Source organism: Astatotilapia calliptera, chromosome 3, assembly GCF_900246225.1.
Source record: "Astatotilapia calliptera chromosome 3, fAstCal1.2, whole genome shotgun sequence".
Classification (NCBI taxonomy): domain Eukaryota; kingdom Metazoa; phylum Chordata; class Actinopteri; order Cichliformes; family Cichlidae; genus Astatotilapia; species Astatotilapia calliptera.
Genome location: NC_039304.1, coordinates 38,086,654 through 38,104,435, shown reverse-complemented (window position 1 = coordinate 38,104,435; position 17,782 = coordinate 38,086,654). Strand labels below are relative to the sequence as shown.

General features: G+C 40.2%; 2 protein-coding genes across 2 annotated transcripts; both read left to right on the top strand.

The window, feature by feature from the left end:
• Nucleotides 1-3,667: 3,667 nt before the first annotated feature.
• LOC113014526 (Fc receptor-like protein 5) lies at nucleotides 3,668-6,877 on the top strand. Its single transcript, XM_026156123.1, has 5 exons — nucleotides 3,668-3,722; nucleotides 4,014-4,049; nucleotides 4,553-4,816; nucleotides 6,366-6,611; nucleotides 6,687-6,877. The coding sequence occupies exons 1-5, from the start codon at nucleotides 3,695-3,697 to the stop codon at nucleotides 6,875-6,877; spliced, it is 765 nt and encodes a 254-aa protein (XP_026011908.1). The 5' UTR covers nucleotides 3,668-3,694.
• Nucleotides 6,878-7,970: 1,093 nt separating this feature from the next.
• LOC113019466 (zinc finger protein 2 homolog) lies at nucleotides 7,971-16,973 on the top strand. The gene is made up of 6 exons (XM_026163205.1): nucleotides 7,971-8,368; nucleotides 9,214-9,316; nucleotides 9,417-9,532; nucleotides 10,518-10,756; nucleotides 10,870-10,973; nucleotides 15,361-16,973. The coding sequence occupies exons 1-6, from the start codon at nucleotides 8,146-8,148 to the stop codon at nucleotides 16,679-16,681; spliced, it is 2,106 nt and encodes a 701-aa protein (XP_026018990.1). The 5' UTR covers nucleotides 7,971-8,145; the 3' UTR covers nucleotides 16,682-16,973.
• Nucleotides 16,974-17,782: the final 809 nt, after the last annotated feature.

Genomic DNA, 17,782 nt, shown 5'->3' with positions numbered 1-17,782 from the left:
ACGCCCGGGGATGCCATCAGGACCTGCAGTCTTGTGGACATTGATCCTGCTCAGCACCGCTCCTACATCGGTGGGGGAGAGTCAGAGGTTGGTGGTCTGGCGTCATGTCTGCTTTGGTTGTGGTTGTGGGGTTCCCTCGCTCAAAATGAGCATAAAAGTTGTTGAGCTCGTTGAGGAAGGAGACATCTATGTCACTTAATTATGTGCAAATGTTTAAATAACGAAGAACATTAAAACATGACTGTTGGCCACATGTCGGCAAAGTTACAAACATTAGCGATGTCTGTACTTTAGTACAAAGTCTTTACTCTAAAATATACGCCGTTCAATAGCTGACTTTAATCTTACAGAGAATGTGGTGGTGTTGAGCCAAACGGACTTTAACGTGTGTTAGAACGAGCTGACGGTTCACTTGTTAAGCTGAAAGAAAGATGCTTTAATCACAGGAGTCACACATGTGTCCACTGCACCATCTGGGAACTCTTCTTGTTTAGCACTCGTAATAACACAAACACTAAATCCTCCTGTGCTGTTTTGTAGCAGTGTATACACCTGAGACTGTCACCTGTCTGTCTGTCCTGCACTCTCTCTCTTTTTCTTTCTCTCTGATTGTGTAATAAAAGTATGAACATTCATTTATAAGTTACACTTGTGTTTGAAGCTTATCACACATTTGATTTCCATGTGTGACGACTGCAAGTGTCCAGAGTGAGGACAGACTGAGGGACCCACTGCTGCACATCATCTGTGAGGCTTTGCACCCCTGATGATCCACCAGGACAAACTCAGCAGTGTGTGAGGAAGAGGAGGAGGAAGAGCCAGCAGCAGCTGACAGATGGAGAGAATAGACAGACTGTTCCCTGTTTGTGAAGGACTGCTAGAAAAGTTTAAAATAACTAATTGTCTGTCCTGAATCAGTCTTATTAGGTAATGTTCAAATAATTTTATCATTCCAGTGTTTTCAGTGTGGGAGAAAGTACTCAGGGCCTTCAAGTTATCACAGCTCTTACATTTTCTTTTTACACATATATGTAAGCATTGAGCCAAATGTAAAAATGCCAACATATTAAACGAACAATATTTGTCTCTTATATATAACACATCTATATATACACTGTCAAAGATACTTGTCTTTGAGTGAAGATTTAAGTGATTGGAAATGTAAATAACTGCAACTTGAATCTTTACTGAAGCTCATTTGACACAGAGTTTAAGCTCACTGCTGTAATATATCATAATAATCTGACAATAAATATAATATTGGCCATATTATATTTACATTACCACAGTGAGATGACTTTAGTCTCATGAACAACATTAGCTAATTGTTATTTACTAACTAATCTTAAATGACTGTTCAGCACAGAAGTGAAGCCCAACAATCATGTTTTACAGTCCTGTGGTCTCGGCCTCAGATACCCAACTAATCAAATTGATGTCATAAAACAAATTAATGAACAAAGAAACATTTTTTCTCCTTCATTTCTGTCAAACAATGCTGTATGAAACGTTTCTCACGGTTAGATCCAAAAAATGCAACCTGAGCAGCGCGACTGTCCTATTTCACAAGCATCTCACTTCCGCACTTCTCCTACTTCCTAGTACACGCTGTACATAGCATGTGAACTGCGTGTACTCCAAAGCGTGCAGTCGCTGGATTGCGACACAGCCAATGTCACTGCAGACTTTGTACATGGCTTCTGCTGCAGTTTGTCAGTCCTCAGGGGCCCTCTGCTGACCCTACTGCCCTGGGGCACCTAGTAGTTACCTGCCTTACTTGGTGGCACCTCTGCATTCACCAAGGATTTAAAGAATTTAAAGAAATGTAAATGATTGGAATCATTCAAATCCTAATCTTTTGGAGTCATGTCAGGAAAGGTATCTGGCACATCTTCCAAACTCAAACACGCAAATTTACTTGCAGCGGCGACCCATGAATAGGGAAGCAGATGACATCACATAAAAAGCTGGCAACACATCTTTAACACTGTGACCAGTGGTGGCTAGTGGTACAAATGTTGGCGCTGGGAATAACTGGGTCCGATGGGTCAAACAATGTAAAGCATTTTACAGATTAGGGAAAAATCTCCAAATACAAAATCAGCACAAACACGGTAATATTTCTTAAACCTTTTCAATAAGAAAACAAAAACTTTAAAAACACAAATATCCACACTGTGTACATATCTGTGTGGTCAAAGTGCTCTCTGCATTCAAATTCAATATTCTTCAAGACAAGAGTGATTTTAATATTCTTAAATAAGGCAGGTAATACATGCTAACTGGTAAGGAACAAATTGCGAGGTCCAATTGAAACTCATCCGCAGACCCTAGTGACTGAAAAATATTGGTCTGTCCAAAGACTCCCATTTGGCCGGCATTTGGTTGATAGATAATTATATTATTCCCAAAAACTTAATGTATAATGTAAAGAAGTTTGCACAACAGATGGATTCAGTGACATATTGTGACATCAGTTTTTTTGAAGTACTGAGATTTATTGAAATCAAATTCCCCAGTATAGGATATTTTTGAATATTCACTTTTATTGTATGTAAATGTGGGCAAATATTTGAGAGACCTCTTGATGCATGCTGAGTTTGTATATGAGAAGCCAAATTGGTGTATTTTTAAAATCTGATTAATGGCATATGCATGTGAAATGTGCTAATCAGTTAATTCTGAATCAATTTGTTCTGACTGACTCAAATGATCTTTCCAATCTCCTTTGACTACGATGGCCTGGATGACTGAGAACCTTCACAGACATACTCCTGAGGATATCTTTAGATGGGACTGTAACATTTAAAAGATTATGAGGTGTATCTTGATGAGATAAAATCACCAAATTTATCTAAACTCACTTATTTGGTACCCGAGTTGGACAATTTCACATTTCTTTGTAAGTTAGCTTTATGAACTAACCATCCCCGGATTTGTGCACCACAGATAAGAGAACACTTGAACAGGTAGCCAGCTTTAACATTTGGTTGTTTGGCTCCTCCTACTTTGCTGTTTCACAAAGGAAACCGAGGTTTATATTCATGCCATCAGATATGAGCCCACATTTTGTACATCTGAAAACCTAACGTTATTCATTAAGGCTTAGTGGAGGGAACCTGTTACACCTGAGAACACTGACTGCAAGATGCCATATAATAATTGATAACCTTAAATTGGGCCAACTTTACAGGCTATGCAACTAATTTTGTGCTAAACCGTCTCCTTCAATCCAAAGCAACATGCATAATTGTTTGCAAAGATAAATTTAGCCCTAATTACTACATTATGAGACAAACTCTGTGACTACAGAATTTCTTGAGGACGTCTTCATTTATTTTGCTATTTTCTAGTGACATCATCCCTTAAAGATAACTGCACAAGCTTGTGAATGATCTCTTTTTAGTCGCAGTGACGTGAGGGAAATCTCTCTAACTCACATCAGCCCATCTGCTCTGGACTTTGTTTGTACTCATATGTGACGTCTGTCATGCCAGCATGAAATGTGATGAGTGAGTGATTTTAAAAATCTGAGTGTGTTTGTGGCCTAAATTCACTGGATGTTTCATAACTCGTCTGAAGAATTACAGTAAGAAGGTCAGGTTTCCTGTCACTGCTTTTAAAAAAACCCACAAAGCAGCTAGACCCGAGGAAGGCGGTGGGTGTGACTGCTCACATCTCTGCTCACGGCACAATGGGTCAAATGTCTCTACGACTCCTCTGTAAGTACGAAAAGCTTTAATTACCTACATTTACAGCTTGATGAAAAAGAGTGGCACAATTAAATAAAATTTGACTCACAGAAAGTTTCTAAATTAAACTTTTGCTTCATTAAACGGTTTAAAAATAAGGTTTAAGTAAGTGTTGAATTACTTTCTCACCTCCATCTATAACCTACATCCTGTCCCTGAAAAACACTTTCTGTTTGTCACTGCTGCACTTTTTTTCCTTGACATTTGGAGTTTGAAGCAAAACTTCACTGAAGCTCACTGAAAGTTTGCCTCTCTTTGCAGTTCTGACCTCACTGATCTGCTGCACAACAAACCAAGGTTAGTGAACCTGTTATAGGACAAACTGACGTTGAAAGGTTAAAGGTGAAATGGGAAGTTTTTGGTGCTGAATATTGTGCTATTCTAAAACAAAATCAAGTCACAACAGAATGAAGTGGATCCAATAATGAGCAGAATAACCTGCAGAATGAAATACATTTATCAACACTTCTTCATAATCAGCACCCTGAATTCAACAGAAATACCCAAAAATTATGGTAAAAGCTTAAAAAAAGAAAAGAAAATCCTCTTTAGTTTCATTAAGACAGACCTTCAGAATTATATCTGCACAGCCAGCAGCTGGTTAACTAAACCTGCAAGCATCTGTCAGGCTTAAATAAATAAAATATGTTAACTGGGTGGTGTTTTACCATCCGATAAACCTTCCAACTCATTAATCCATTGCTACACTCTTGTATTGTTTTTTTCTTCTGCACCTCAAATAGACCAAAATCAAAGTCCCTGATATTTATTTAAAACCCAGACTCGCTCATGTTTCTCAGCTCGTCTGACTGTGAGTCCCAGCAGCTCTCAGCTGTTCTACGGAGACTTTGTGTCTCTGAGCTGTGAGGAGGACGACAGCTCTGCTGGATGGACTCTGAGGAGAAACACAACCTTTGAAACCAGGACTCAGTGTGGAGCTGGGTGGGGAAAACCAGCTGGCTCGTCCTGTAACATCAGCTACATTGACCCGCTGGACAGCGGGGTTTACTGGTGTGAGTCCAGAGAGAAAGCAACAAGCAAGAGCATCCACCTGACAGTCAGTGGTAAGCTCAGCACATAAGGTGGTGTGAAAAGTGTTTGCTCCCTTCCTGATTTCATTTTTTCTGCATGTTTGTCACACTTAAATGTTTCAAATCAAACAAATTTAAATATTAGACAAAAATAACACAACTAAAACACAAAGTGCAGTTTCTAAATGAAGGGAAAAAATATCCAAACCTACATGGCCCTGTAGGAAAAAGTTATTGCCCCCTAAACACTAATCTAACACTAATCACACTAGCACCACCATACTTTACTGCTGGTACGATGTTCCTTTTCTTAGATGCTGTTAATTTTATGCCAGATGTAACAGAGCACACATCTTCCAAAAAAGGTCAGCTTTTGTCTCATCAGTCCACAGAGTATTTTCCATATTTCTCATCAAGATGTTTTCTGGTAAAACTGAGATGTCCCTTTTGCTCAGCAGTGGTGTTTGTGTTGTAACTCTGCCATGAAGGGGCATTTTTGACTAGTTGCTTCCTTATGGTAGAGCTGTGAAGTCTGACTTTAACTGAGGCACATGAAGCCTGCAGTTCTGTGGATGTTTTTCTGATGTCTTTCGTGACCTCTTCGATGAGTTGCAGCACTCTTAGGGTAATTTTGGCCACTCCTGAGGAGCTTCACCAAGGTTCCATGTTTTTGGCATTTGCAGATGATAGCTTTCTCTCTGGTTCACTGGAGTCCCACAGCTTCAGAAATTGCTTTATAACCTTTTCCAAACTGAGAGATTTCAATTGCTTTGTTTTTCATTTGCTCCTGAATTTCCTTGGATCCTGGCATAATGTCTGGCTTTTGAGGATCTTGTGATCTACTCCATTTTGCAGGCAGGTGCTACTTAAATGATTTCTTTATCTAAAAAAGTGTGGCGGTAATCAGGGTTCCCTAAGATTTGATACACCACAATTAATTTTTCACACAGACCATGTAGGTTTAGATTTTTTATCCTCTTAATAATAAACACCTTCATTTAGAAACTGTATTGTCTCTTTACTTGTGTTGTCTTTGTCTAATGTTTAAATTTGTGTGAAAAAAGTGTGACAAAATATATGAACTCAGGAAGGCATTAAACACTTTTTCAAGCCATTGTACATATAATTTTTATTTATTTACTTATTATATTATTGGGATTTCCATCATTATTATCAGAGTTACAGGTCTTTGAAGGACATTGAGCTGAGCGGGAAATTGGCACTTTTTGAGTCACCTTATCTTTACAGAATGTTTGAGTCTCCATAACATTTAAGTAAAGAAGACAATCTTAAGATCTTTTGGGGATAAAAAAAATCTTTAAATTCTGTTAAAACTGCACATACTCCAACTGAATTTCAGCCCACTCTTATACTATTCTGGGGATCTGTGACTCTGAAATATATAAACTTCATAGTATGAGGTTCTGCTACTTTCATGCTCTTATTGTGTACTTAGATATGAGGGGAAGTGTGTATCACGCTTTAGCCCTTAACGTTGGTACCTGTGGATCAGAGTGTGGAGTTAGTGTTGATGAAGCTGTGTGTAAATGGATGAAATGCTGTAGTTTGTCTCTGTGTTGAGGTGGATCAGTGATCCTGCAGAGTCCTGTCCTCCCTGTGATGGAGGGAGATGACGTCACTCTGCTCTGTAAAACAAAGACCACTCCCTCCAACCTCACAGCTGCTTTCTATAAAGATGGCTCCCTCATCAGGGAGGAGCCTACAGGTCACATGACCATCCAGCATGTTTCCAGGTCTGATGAAGGCCTCTACAAGTGTGACATCAGCGGTCATGGAGAGTCTCCATCCAGCTGGATCACTGTCACAGGTGAGCAGCTTCACTTTGATCATCACTCTTATTTTATCCACATATTTAGTGTAACAGGTGGGATTCTCTCTGCAGATGAACTTAAAATAACTACATCTGCTCCTGACTCACCTCTTTCACCTGAGCCCACCTCCCCCCAACTTGTGTTCATACTGATATGGTACCTCATGGTGTTCTGTCCGTACTTCATCTCCACTCTCCTCTTGGTTTCTTTATATCGACACAGAACCACAGGTGAATCGTTCATTGATCAATCAATATGCTGACAATTAACTCATCTCTCTCTGAACTCTTCATGTGTGTATTCTGTTTTTATTTTATTTATAAAAACATATATATTATATTATTTATATTCTACTTTTCTGACTGCAGGTCAGATCCTAAAGTCTCATGCCCAGCCTAAGCATGGATTTGACAACAATTATGATGATGGCATCCATGCTGTCACCACAGAGCATCACTTTTGATCTTCTGCACTAAAATGTGGTTCTAAAAAGAGACTTGATCTTTAGCTCTATCTAAAGGTCAAGTCTCTTTTTAGAGTCACATTTTAGTCCAGCTAAGGGTTACTAGAGCCTATCCCAGCTGCCACAGAGTGAGAGGTGGAGTACAACCTGAACAGTTTGCCAATCTTTTGCAGGACTAACAATGAGAAACAGACAACCATTTACAAATGGAATTTAGAATAAATAGTTAACCTAACCCCACTAACTGCATGTCTTTGGACTGTCGGAGGAGCGGGAGTACCTGGAGAGAAACTCCATAAAAAACAACAACCACAACACAGATGGCATATTTGAACCCACGACCTTCTTGCTGTGAGGGAACAGTGCTAACCACTGCAGTACCTTTAAATTGAAAGCTTTTACTTTGTGCATTGTATTTGTATTAGTTTTTATGTTTAGTTTTTTTTTATTTATCTTTTTTTCAACCTTTTGTAGTCTTTTGAATCCTGTATTGGTCATTTTGTTGTTCTTTCACATCATTGTTGTAGTTTCAGCTCTAAATACATTTTTATTACATCATTAAGTGCATCTGCACAACAAATGTGAAAAAAAAATATATATTTGTATGTTTCTGTAGTTATTGTAATTACTTTATTCACTATTTCTATTCTTTTTTTCTCTTAATAAATTTTCTTCGGACTAGGTAGTGTGTCTTTACAATATATATTTATCCCACATTTTATTCGATTTGTTTTAATTAATTTTACAGTTTTATGCAGCTAAAATTGAAAATGATAAAGAAATTGCAATACATTGATTAAAGAAAACTTTGAAGATCATTTTACGTCATTTTCATATAATGATATCTCGTTTTGTTTTACGTTCTCACTGATTAAAGCTTACGGCTTCTGTAAAAACATCGACGCACAAAAGAGGACGGCTGAGGTGACCCGGGAACGTTTGTGACGGTCTCTGTTTCTAGTGGCAGAAAATGAAACGGGCACCAAAACCGGAAACGCTCTCAGATTGTAAACAATGCTGCGAGTGACTAAGTATTTGATATAAACATTAAAGCAGTGGTTGCGGTGATGAGCAGAAACACAGCGGACCGTTTGGCTGACATGTCTAAAGCCGAGGAACTGCGGGAGTTTGTTACAGAGAAGCTCGCCGCCGCCTCCCGGGAGATCTTAGCGGCTGTGGACAGACTGGTGGCCGGGTACGAGGAGGAGGCTTCGGGCTTCAGACAGGAGATCGACCGGCAGAAGAGACAGCTGGAGCTTCTACCGCATGAAGCCACGCTAAACAAAGCGGGTGGGTCATTTTTCTTTGTAGCATATAAACGAGAATTTAGCAAGCCTGTTCTCAAACTGATCTCCCTGTTGGAGCTCAGTCTGGGGGGAGTTCTCTTTTCTCCTCGTCTTTCCTCATGTTGTACATTTTCCCATTGTTCGTTTCCGGGTCGCTGCTCGTGCGGCTGACCGGCCAGCTACCTATCCTGACCTGTCTCCCCAACGTGATGTTTGTGTATTGTATGTACGGTTGGCAAGGTCAGTCTCTTAGTTGCCCCTTGGGGATAAATAAAGTCTTCTGAAGTATGTGTTTTTTTTCCCCCAGCCGTGTTTGTCTTTATACCATTTATTTTCATTTTTTATTTCTTTATTTATTTCACACATTTTATATTCGCAGTATTAACAGCTCGGCAGCCGTGTTTGTGTTAACTGTGTACAATCATGTCCTTTACACTTTTAAAATTGATTCTGAATGGCAGAATAGTAGATTTTGTCATTGAAGTCTGGCATGTGTGGTCTATAACATTAAAAGCAGAGCATTGTAGACAATAATATTAATACAAGCTAAGATAAGATAAACCTTCATTAGTCCCACATGTGTTGTGTCACAGCAGAAAGTGGACAAAACAATGGGATAAGCCTCGCTTCTGTCAGTCTGCCGAGGGCAGCTGTGGCTACAACTGTAGCTGCCTCCACCAGTGTGTGAATGTGAGAGTGAATGAATAGTGGAATTGTAAAGTGCTTTGAGGGTCTTGAAAAGCGCTACATAAATGCAATCCATTATTATTATTATTATTATTATTAAGATAAGAATAAAACAATTCTGCTTTCAAAGAGGCTCTTCTACTTTGTTCTTGTTTTCTTCAGGATCAAAGTGCAGCAGGAGCTTCAGTCCTGTTGAGGAAGAGGAGGGTGAGAAAGAAGAGTCTCATGAGAATCTGCAGACGGCGGACATAACCGGTCCATCAAGGTTGAAAATGAACCATCCTTACCTGTATATTAGATGATTTCCATTTTAATATTGGCCATTTCAGACTGTAATTAGCCTGTGGATGATCTCTGTCTTTAAGGTCTTCACCACACCAGTGTGAGACAGAAAGAAGAAATCTTGCCAGAGCTCAGAACCACATAGACCTCAAGATCAGCATCCTGGAGCACTCTCAGACCAGCCTGCTCTTGAAAAATGGTAATAAGTATTTCAATGTAATAAAAAGTATAAAAATTATATATATATTTATATATATATATATATATATATATATATATATAAAAATAATTTAAAAAATGGTAATTTAGTTTCTCACTTTATTTATACTCAGTGTACTCACAGTCTCTCTCTATTTTTAGTTTTTATGGCAGCCATGCTTGAAAAGCCCAGGGTTACTCTTAGTAGGCAGTAGTTAATGCATTCACATACTTGAGCAACTATCAAACCTCCACATGGGAGCAATGAGGCGTTACGCCCCGTTTCAAGTTCCTCGCGTTAAGTTGGAAATACAGTGGTTCCTCGTTTATCTGGGGAATTACGTTCCAAAAATAACCCGCGATAGGTGAAATCTGTGTAGTAGCCAGCTTTATTTTTTACAGTTATTATAGATGTTTTATAATAACTGTAAAAAAAAAAACAGCATGCAAAACTGCACAAAAAAAAATCCGCGAAACAGCGAGTCCGCGAAAAGTGAACCGCGTTATATCGACGCACCACTGTATGCGTCTTTTTAGAGATTTTTTTTTTACATTTTATGCTTGACCATGAAAGTTTTATGTAAGTTTATATGTAATATTTGCTGTTTTTATTAATGTTCATATATTAAATACTTTTCAAGATGCAATTTATTTTTATTTTTATTTTGAAAATTGGTCCAGTGACAGACTTCTGTTACGTTTTTTTTCTCGCATCATTTGAATGTGACACATTTTGAAACTTGGTCTCTCAACTCAGAGACACACCTATTTCATACCATATCTCACTGTGTTGTTCATCTTCCACCTTCATGGCTGAATTAAATAAAAAGAGAATTTTATATTAAAAAGCTAATCCTTTGGAGTTTTCCACTGGAGGAGCTAAGTGCAAAATGAAGATGCAACTCTGAAAACTTTAAGGACCTTTGGCAGGACCAGTGATCTACATGCTGACATCCCTAAAGGAGAGTTTAAATTCTCTCTGTTAGTCCTGAAGAAATGTCCAGTCCTGAAGCTGAAGTGTCCGCGGGGACAGAAAGAGGCGGACTTCCTGAACCTGCTAAGATCCACCTGCCCGCAGCTGGCCGGAGACAACAAACCTTTTGACATCTTAACGTTGGACAAGAAGCGTAAATTACAACCTCTGAAACTAGAGACGCTGACGCCAGAGGAGATCCACAGAAGCATCATGGGATGGGGGCGGTCTACGGTCTACATTCGACTGAAGGTAGTTAAGACTCTGTAACCTTTGAGGTGGAACAGCACTTTTTTTTTATTAAGCAGTATTTCTTTTACGTTGTTAGTGCTGAGTGTTTGTTTGTTTTTTTTGTTTTTTTTCAGACTCAAGAGGTGCATCAGCCCAGAGAAGAAGACCTTCATCGTCTTCAAACTGAAAACATGAACTCTGTTGTCTTAACTAATGATGAGACCAGACAACAGACGAGGTAACTCACAAAAAAACATCGCCTAGTGATGTAAAATATCTGGACAGTCAACACTAGAGATGGACCGATCCGATATTACGTATCGGTATCGGTCCGATACTGACCTAAATTACTGGATCGGATATCGGAGAAAAATAAAAAATGTAATCCGATCCATTAAATATCACGAAAGCACCTCACAAAACTTGCAACACACCGTAACTCACCTCAGAACTGTTAGCAGTCGGAGCAGTATACGTCACGTGATAGAGCGGCTGTGGCATGCGGGACCTGTCGGTGGTCTGGATAGCATTTGGAGCTTCGCTAGCAACCTGGCATTTCATCTCCGACAAAGTTATCCCCGAGAGAAGTAAAGCACGTGTGTAAGTCCATCTCTGAATGTTTGTAAAGCATTCCTGCGTTAAGCTTAACGAGCGACTGCCTCTCGCTCTCCGGCTGCTACTTCAATCGTGAAACTGCTTAAATGATCAGCTGATCGGCTTTTCTGTCGCGAGTCTGTCTCTCTTGTTTGTTTTTGGTCCACTTTGCACCAGAAAGAGGAAACCAGCGGCTGAACAACAGCAGCACGTTTAAGCTTGATCAGCTGTTGTTAGAATGTATTTAATATTACTTTCTACTCCAGGATCTTTTTCTACGTAGCTGACGGCTGGTAACTGTGCAGGGGCGGATCTAGCAAAGTTTAGCCAGGGGGGCCGATAGGGCATTAACTGGGAAAAGGGGGCACAAAGACATACTTTTCTTTCTTATTCTCATTTAAAATGTCTAGCTTTTAATAAATAATTATCTGACACCCAAAGTTTTAATTTGATGTAAAATGAATAGAAGTCAATTACTGTATATAGTGACTATTAAGTCTAATATATATACCCTAGTAAGCTATAGTACTTTTTCCTTTGGGAAGGTACCATCTGTGCAGTCTGCAATTTTGTTGAAGAAAGATGTTGAATCTATTTAATATTTCTTGAAAAAGAATTGATTTCTGTGCATTTTTTTTTCACACTGCATCAAATTAAGGTTGATTACGTCGATTAAGCATCATGAGGTGGCGCGTGAGGGGTGGTTCCTTATTTTTTATTTATTTATTTTTGTTGTTGCTGGGAGTTGGAACCCTATTAGTTAGGTTGCTTAATATTTACGCTAAGTACTCTTTAAAATACCAGAATAGCGAGGATGGTGTAGGTCTAAGTTTATTAGATTGATCAGTATTGCTGAACTATGAAATATTTTTTTTGTATACAGGTATAACAGAATAGCTTTAGTGTAGTTGTTGTTTTAAACTTGAGTATGAACTTGCAGACTTGCAAAATGCAGCAAGATATTTTAAAAAAACAGTTTTGTTGATTAAAAAACACTATATCGGATTCATATCGGTATCGGCAGATATCCACATTTATGATATCGGTATCGGACATAAAAAAGTGGTATCGTGCCATCTCTAGTCAACACATGTTTTGGATGTTACGGATCGGCTCGTGATTGTTGCTCCAGTTCATCCCATTCGTGTTGGATTAGGTTGAGTTTACGACACAGCCACACCAAACTGGAAAAATATTTTATTAAGGTTCTGGTTTTGTAAATTTGGAGATTATCATGTTTCAATCTGGAAAGTGAGACGTCCCAAACATGTGTCAGTGAGGCGTTATGTGAGTAGTGAGGCATGAAATATAACCAAAGAAATGCGAATGGAGTAACAAATTGGTGAATTTGAAGGTTTCTTGGATGCTAAAATCCAGTCATCTGGAACCCATTTTCTAGTGTGCTGACTTAGTCACTGGAGCAAGTGTCAATTTTTGGGGGTATCATTGAATAGCCGGCAGATATCCAAGCTAGGGCTTCCTGTTTTGTTCACCAGCCAGCCTTTACAAGCACAAAGTCATTGTCAGCTGATGACCATTAGGGGCTTTTGGTGACCCTTTGTGTTTAGCAGTGTTGGGTAAGTTACTTTAAAATAGTAACTTAGTTACATTACTAGTTACTTCTCTCAAAAGTAACTCAGTTACTTCAAGTTACTCGTTACTTTCAAAGTAACTAGTTACTAGGGAAAGTAACTTTGGTTTTACTCAGAATTCTCTTGTTAATGTGTTTATTCCATAAATTTGCCAGTCTTCTAGCTTGCTTACTTGCCACAAGTGCACTGTGCCACCTACCAATAGAAAGAAAAAGATAATGTGCATATTTCCACGAGAGAAATCCCACGCCTGGACCGTCATTGACTGCTGCCATGATTCTAGCCTACGTCACAGCGTCATGTGCGCCTTTTACATCCAACACAAAAACTGCAGTCGTGGTGCTTTCGATTGTACTCAGAACTCGGAAATTCTGCCTTCTGAATAGGAAGATGTAGGTAACACCAGACTGCAGATGAGCTGCATACAGGGCTGGACTGGGACAGAAAAATCGTCCTGGGCATTTTGACTAGAGACCAGCCCACTATTATAGGAAAAATCATAAAGCCTTTGAATGAAAATAAACACAGTGATGTTCACTGTTTTGATGGTATATATGCATTAATCTATCAATTGTTTGTTGTAAGATTCAGATAATTATTTTTTAAAAGCTAGACATTTTAAATGAGAATAAGATAGAAAAGTATTTCTTTGTGCCCACCTCTCCCTGTTAATGCCCTACCTGGCCCCCTGGCAACACTTTGCTAGATCCGCACCTGCACAGTTACCAGCCGTCAGCTACCTGAAAAAGGATCCTGGTGTTATTTGTCTCTCAGAAACAGTTCATAACTTCCCTTCAACTCATTCATGTCACCTAAAAGGTAAACATGTTTCTCCATCACCTGTTCAGCTCTGATGATTCAGTAAGGACATCTCCTGGTTTCATCTTCATGTTTCCCTCTCACCAGATAACCAAACCAACATCATGACCAGCAGCTTTTTTGCAGCTGTGGCTCCAGCAAACATCAGCTGATACTAGAAATTAATATTAAATAAATTCTAACAACAGCTGATCAAACTTAAACGTGCTGCTGTTGTTTAGCGCGACATCTGCTGGTTCCCTCTTTCGGCGCAAAGTGGGCGATAAACAAACAAGAGAGAAAAGCCGATCAGCTGATCATTGATCAGTTTCATGATTGAAGTAGAAACGGGAGAGGGAGGGGGGAGAATGAGAGAAGAGGCAGCTGTGCAGCAAAGACACAGAATAACTCCAGCTTTGTATCTTTTTCATTGTAGCTGAATTACGGGACAAACTGTTCCTTTTCACCTCAATAAGAAACGCGGAATATTTTCTCTGAATACCAGACGGGACGGTTGGCAACTCTAATAACTTATGAACAAAATAAAATTCTACATCAGTAACACCATAGCACCACCCAGCTGTATAGAAACTCCGTCATGCTAGCTAGCACGCAGTACGGAAAAAGTCAGCATAACGAAAATAAACTCCACCTAAACTTGGTTCATATCTGACCCAGATGGACTGCAGGTCATAACTTCTTACCTGAAGTTCAGTTCACACTTGGACCGGCGGCCGCCTCAGGTCTCTTTTCCTTCTGCGTCCCTTTTCCTTCATCCACCTGCTGGCCCTCCACCACTTGCTAATGTTACTGAATCTGTGGAAGCTCCGCGATGCCACCACACGAAGTAACGAGTAACGACCCTATCTAAATCCCAGTAACGAGTAACGCGTTCCTGGTTTTGGCATAATAACTAGTTACCGTGCTCGTTACCACAATAATAACGTAGTTACTGTAACGCGTTACTTAATAACGCGTTAGTCCCAACACTGGTGTTTAGTGATTATTTAGTCCAATCAAAATTTAGGCTCAGCTGAGAGCAGCATGTCTTTTAACTGTAGCCAAGTTACAAATTAAGCTTGCCTCAAATTAGTCCATGTAAGTGCAGAAAAGGTACTTAAAGCGAACATCTTTCATTCTGTCAGTCAAAAAGTGGACTTGGCAGCCACTTAAAGTTCTGGAGCTTTTGTGCCTTAAACTCTTTCTAACTTTGGTTAAGGGCAGTATTAGACTTGAGATAACATTGGTGAACTCTCCACAGTGAACTTTGCCTCTCGCCCCACTCGGACTGCAAACTCAACCACAATCTTGAAGAAAATGCATGGATAATGGCATATATCCAGCTTGTTGTGACTCTCGTGCGTTTTTCAGTGCCTCGGTTAGCAGATTGTTTAGTCTGTCTTCTTCGAGAGGAGTGGGCAGAATATGCCTCAGCCTAGAGTGCCAAGGAGTGCAAGAACATTGAAGAAAGGCTTTTACTTGGCTTTAAATATTTGTTCCCAGCAAAATTAGATTTTGTACTTAAAAATTTCAAAACATCTTCAGGTTTCACGTTTGGCAGTGTAGCACTGTCTTATCATACTGTACTCTATTGTAATGTAGACTTTAAACCCAGTTAATTTTTGCTTCTGGTTTCTGCAGCAGCCTTGCCCAAGAGGTTGACGGCAGCAAATCAGAGATTGCGTCTGGCAGAGAAGAAAATGAGATAGAAATGGGAGAAGCTGATAGTGAAGAACCGGCTGCAGATCTTATAGCCGGCTCTGCAGCTGAGGGGAAAGAAACTTTCAGGAACTGCAACAAAAGGAAAGAAGAAAAAGTAGAAAGGAATGATAAGTCCAAAAATGAACTGAAGAGATGTGATTCCAAAATGCAGTCCAGGGTGTCAAAAAAGCAAAAGATCAGACATCCTGGCGTCACTCGGACTAAGACTGAGAAAAGTGTTGCTAACCTTTCCTGCTTGGTCTGTGGAGCTCTGCACATGTCAGAAGTTATGCTTGTTAAACATGCCTGGAGTCACGGAAACGATCCAGGAAGTGTTTGCGGAGCATGCGGAGAGCGCTCAGAGTCTGTGGAGGTCTTAAAGGATCATCTTCAAAGTCGACACAAAACTGATGACTGTCACATCTGTGGAGAGTCTTTCCTTAGTGCTCTCGGCCTCGACGAGCACGTAGCCTGCCACTCGGGGGAGAAACCATACAAATGTGATGTTTGCCATAATGAATTTGCACTAAAAGCTTCCCTGGAGGATCATCGAAAACTTCACGAGGAGGGGAAGCGCCACAAATGTCACACCTGTCATAAAGTGTTTGAACTCAAAGAGCAGTTAAAGGCTCATCACAGGACTCACACCAACAGGAAGACACACCTCTGCGGTGTGTGCGGTAAATCCCTCTGCGACTACAGATCGTTATCCCGCCACAAAATGACCCATTCTGGGGAAAGACCCCACAGCTGTAAGATCTGCGGGAGGCGTTTTAAACTTCCTGGGACTCTGAGGCAACACGAGAAGATTCACACAAACAGAGAGAGGTCATACCTCTGTGACATTTGCTGCAAAATGTTCCTGACTAGTGCGCAGCTGGAGATCCACATGAGGATTCACACCAACGAAAAGCCGTATCATTGCAGCGAGTGTGGCAAGGGATTCAGCACCAAGGGCCCGTTGACCGTTCACAAGCGGGTCCACAGCGGGGAGACGCCCTACCACTGCCCAGACTGCGGCTGGTCCTTCAAACGCAAGACCAACCTAGACAACCACTTAGTGCTTCACTCGGGCATCAAGCCATTTGTGTGCGGTATTTGTGGGAAAGCTTGCGCACGAAAAGAATACTTGACTGTTCACATGAGGACCCACAATGGAGAGAGACCATACAAGTGTACCCTCTGTGACAAAGCTTTTACTCAGAGTCATTGTCTAAAAACACACATGAAGAGCCACCAGGCGCCAGGATCTGCAACGTAACACTTAAAGTTCTGGTTTGTTTTTTTGTTTTTAAACATCCACGCGTCCATTCTCTCTTCAGCTTATCAAATTCAGGGGTTGCAAGGGGGCTGGAGCCTATCCCAGCTCCCGTAGAGTGAGAGGAAGGGTACATCCTGGACAGCTCATTAGCCTATCACAGGCTGTTTAAACAGAACAGTGAAAATTAACTTATTTGCCTTAAGCTTTATTTATTGTTGTTTTACTTTTTTCAGTAATAAACCTGTACATGTATTACCCCTATGAGACATCTCTAATAAAACCTTTGCTACAATCTGTCGTGTATTGTGTAACTTTCAGTGTTGCTGCACTTACAACAGAGCATGTGCAGTGCTTTTAAGGCTGTCACCCTGTGACATAAAATAAATTTGTATAGTAATACTAGTAAGATTTATAAAATGACAGCCACTTTTTAGACTTTATTAGCCTAAGTCACAGAGCTCCTTTAGGTGTTTAACCTAGCTTCTTAGAAATTCCTTTACTTTGTGTACTGACCTCTGGATATTTTTTAGATTTGAACAGGCAGCAGCCGTGTGGCTCCATTGTGTACTGGTTTAAACACTTGCTGGTCCAATTCTATGAATCTCCTTTGGGGTTTTGTCAGGAAGTAAAACTGCCAAATCAAGCAGTGATCATGCACGTGATCCGAAGATTCGAAAAAGAAAAAGAAGGTATGTGTATGGTGCGCGTGGTCAGTCTGTCAAGCGGTAGTTATGGTCAGCGCTAGTGGTCCAAGTGGAGGAGCAGAGGAGTTTGCGGCATTTAAGCAGCCCTTTGCTGCCCAATCCATCCAGGCTAAAGCTATTACAAAAGCTATTGGGGTGTTTAGCTGCAGACTGAAGGCCGTATTCCGTTGTGCAAAACAAGGGGTTTAAACTATGATGAACGTGCTTGAGCCACGCTATGATATCCCGTTGCTATTACATCCACTTCAGTGTGACAAGATCGTTCCAAGCATGTATGAGCAGGAGAAGTTTAAAGTTATGGCTGAACTGTCCCAGGCATCTTCTGTTGCTATAACTACAAATGGGTGGACCTCCAGGGCAACGGAAAGCCACGTGACCATGACCGCTCGTTATATCA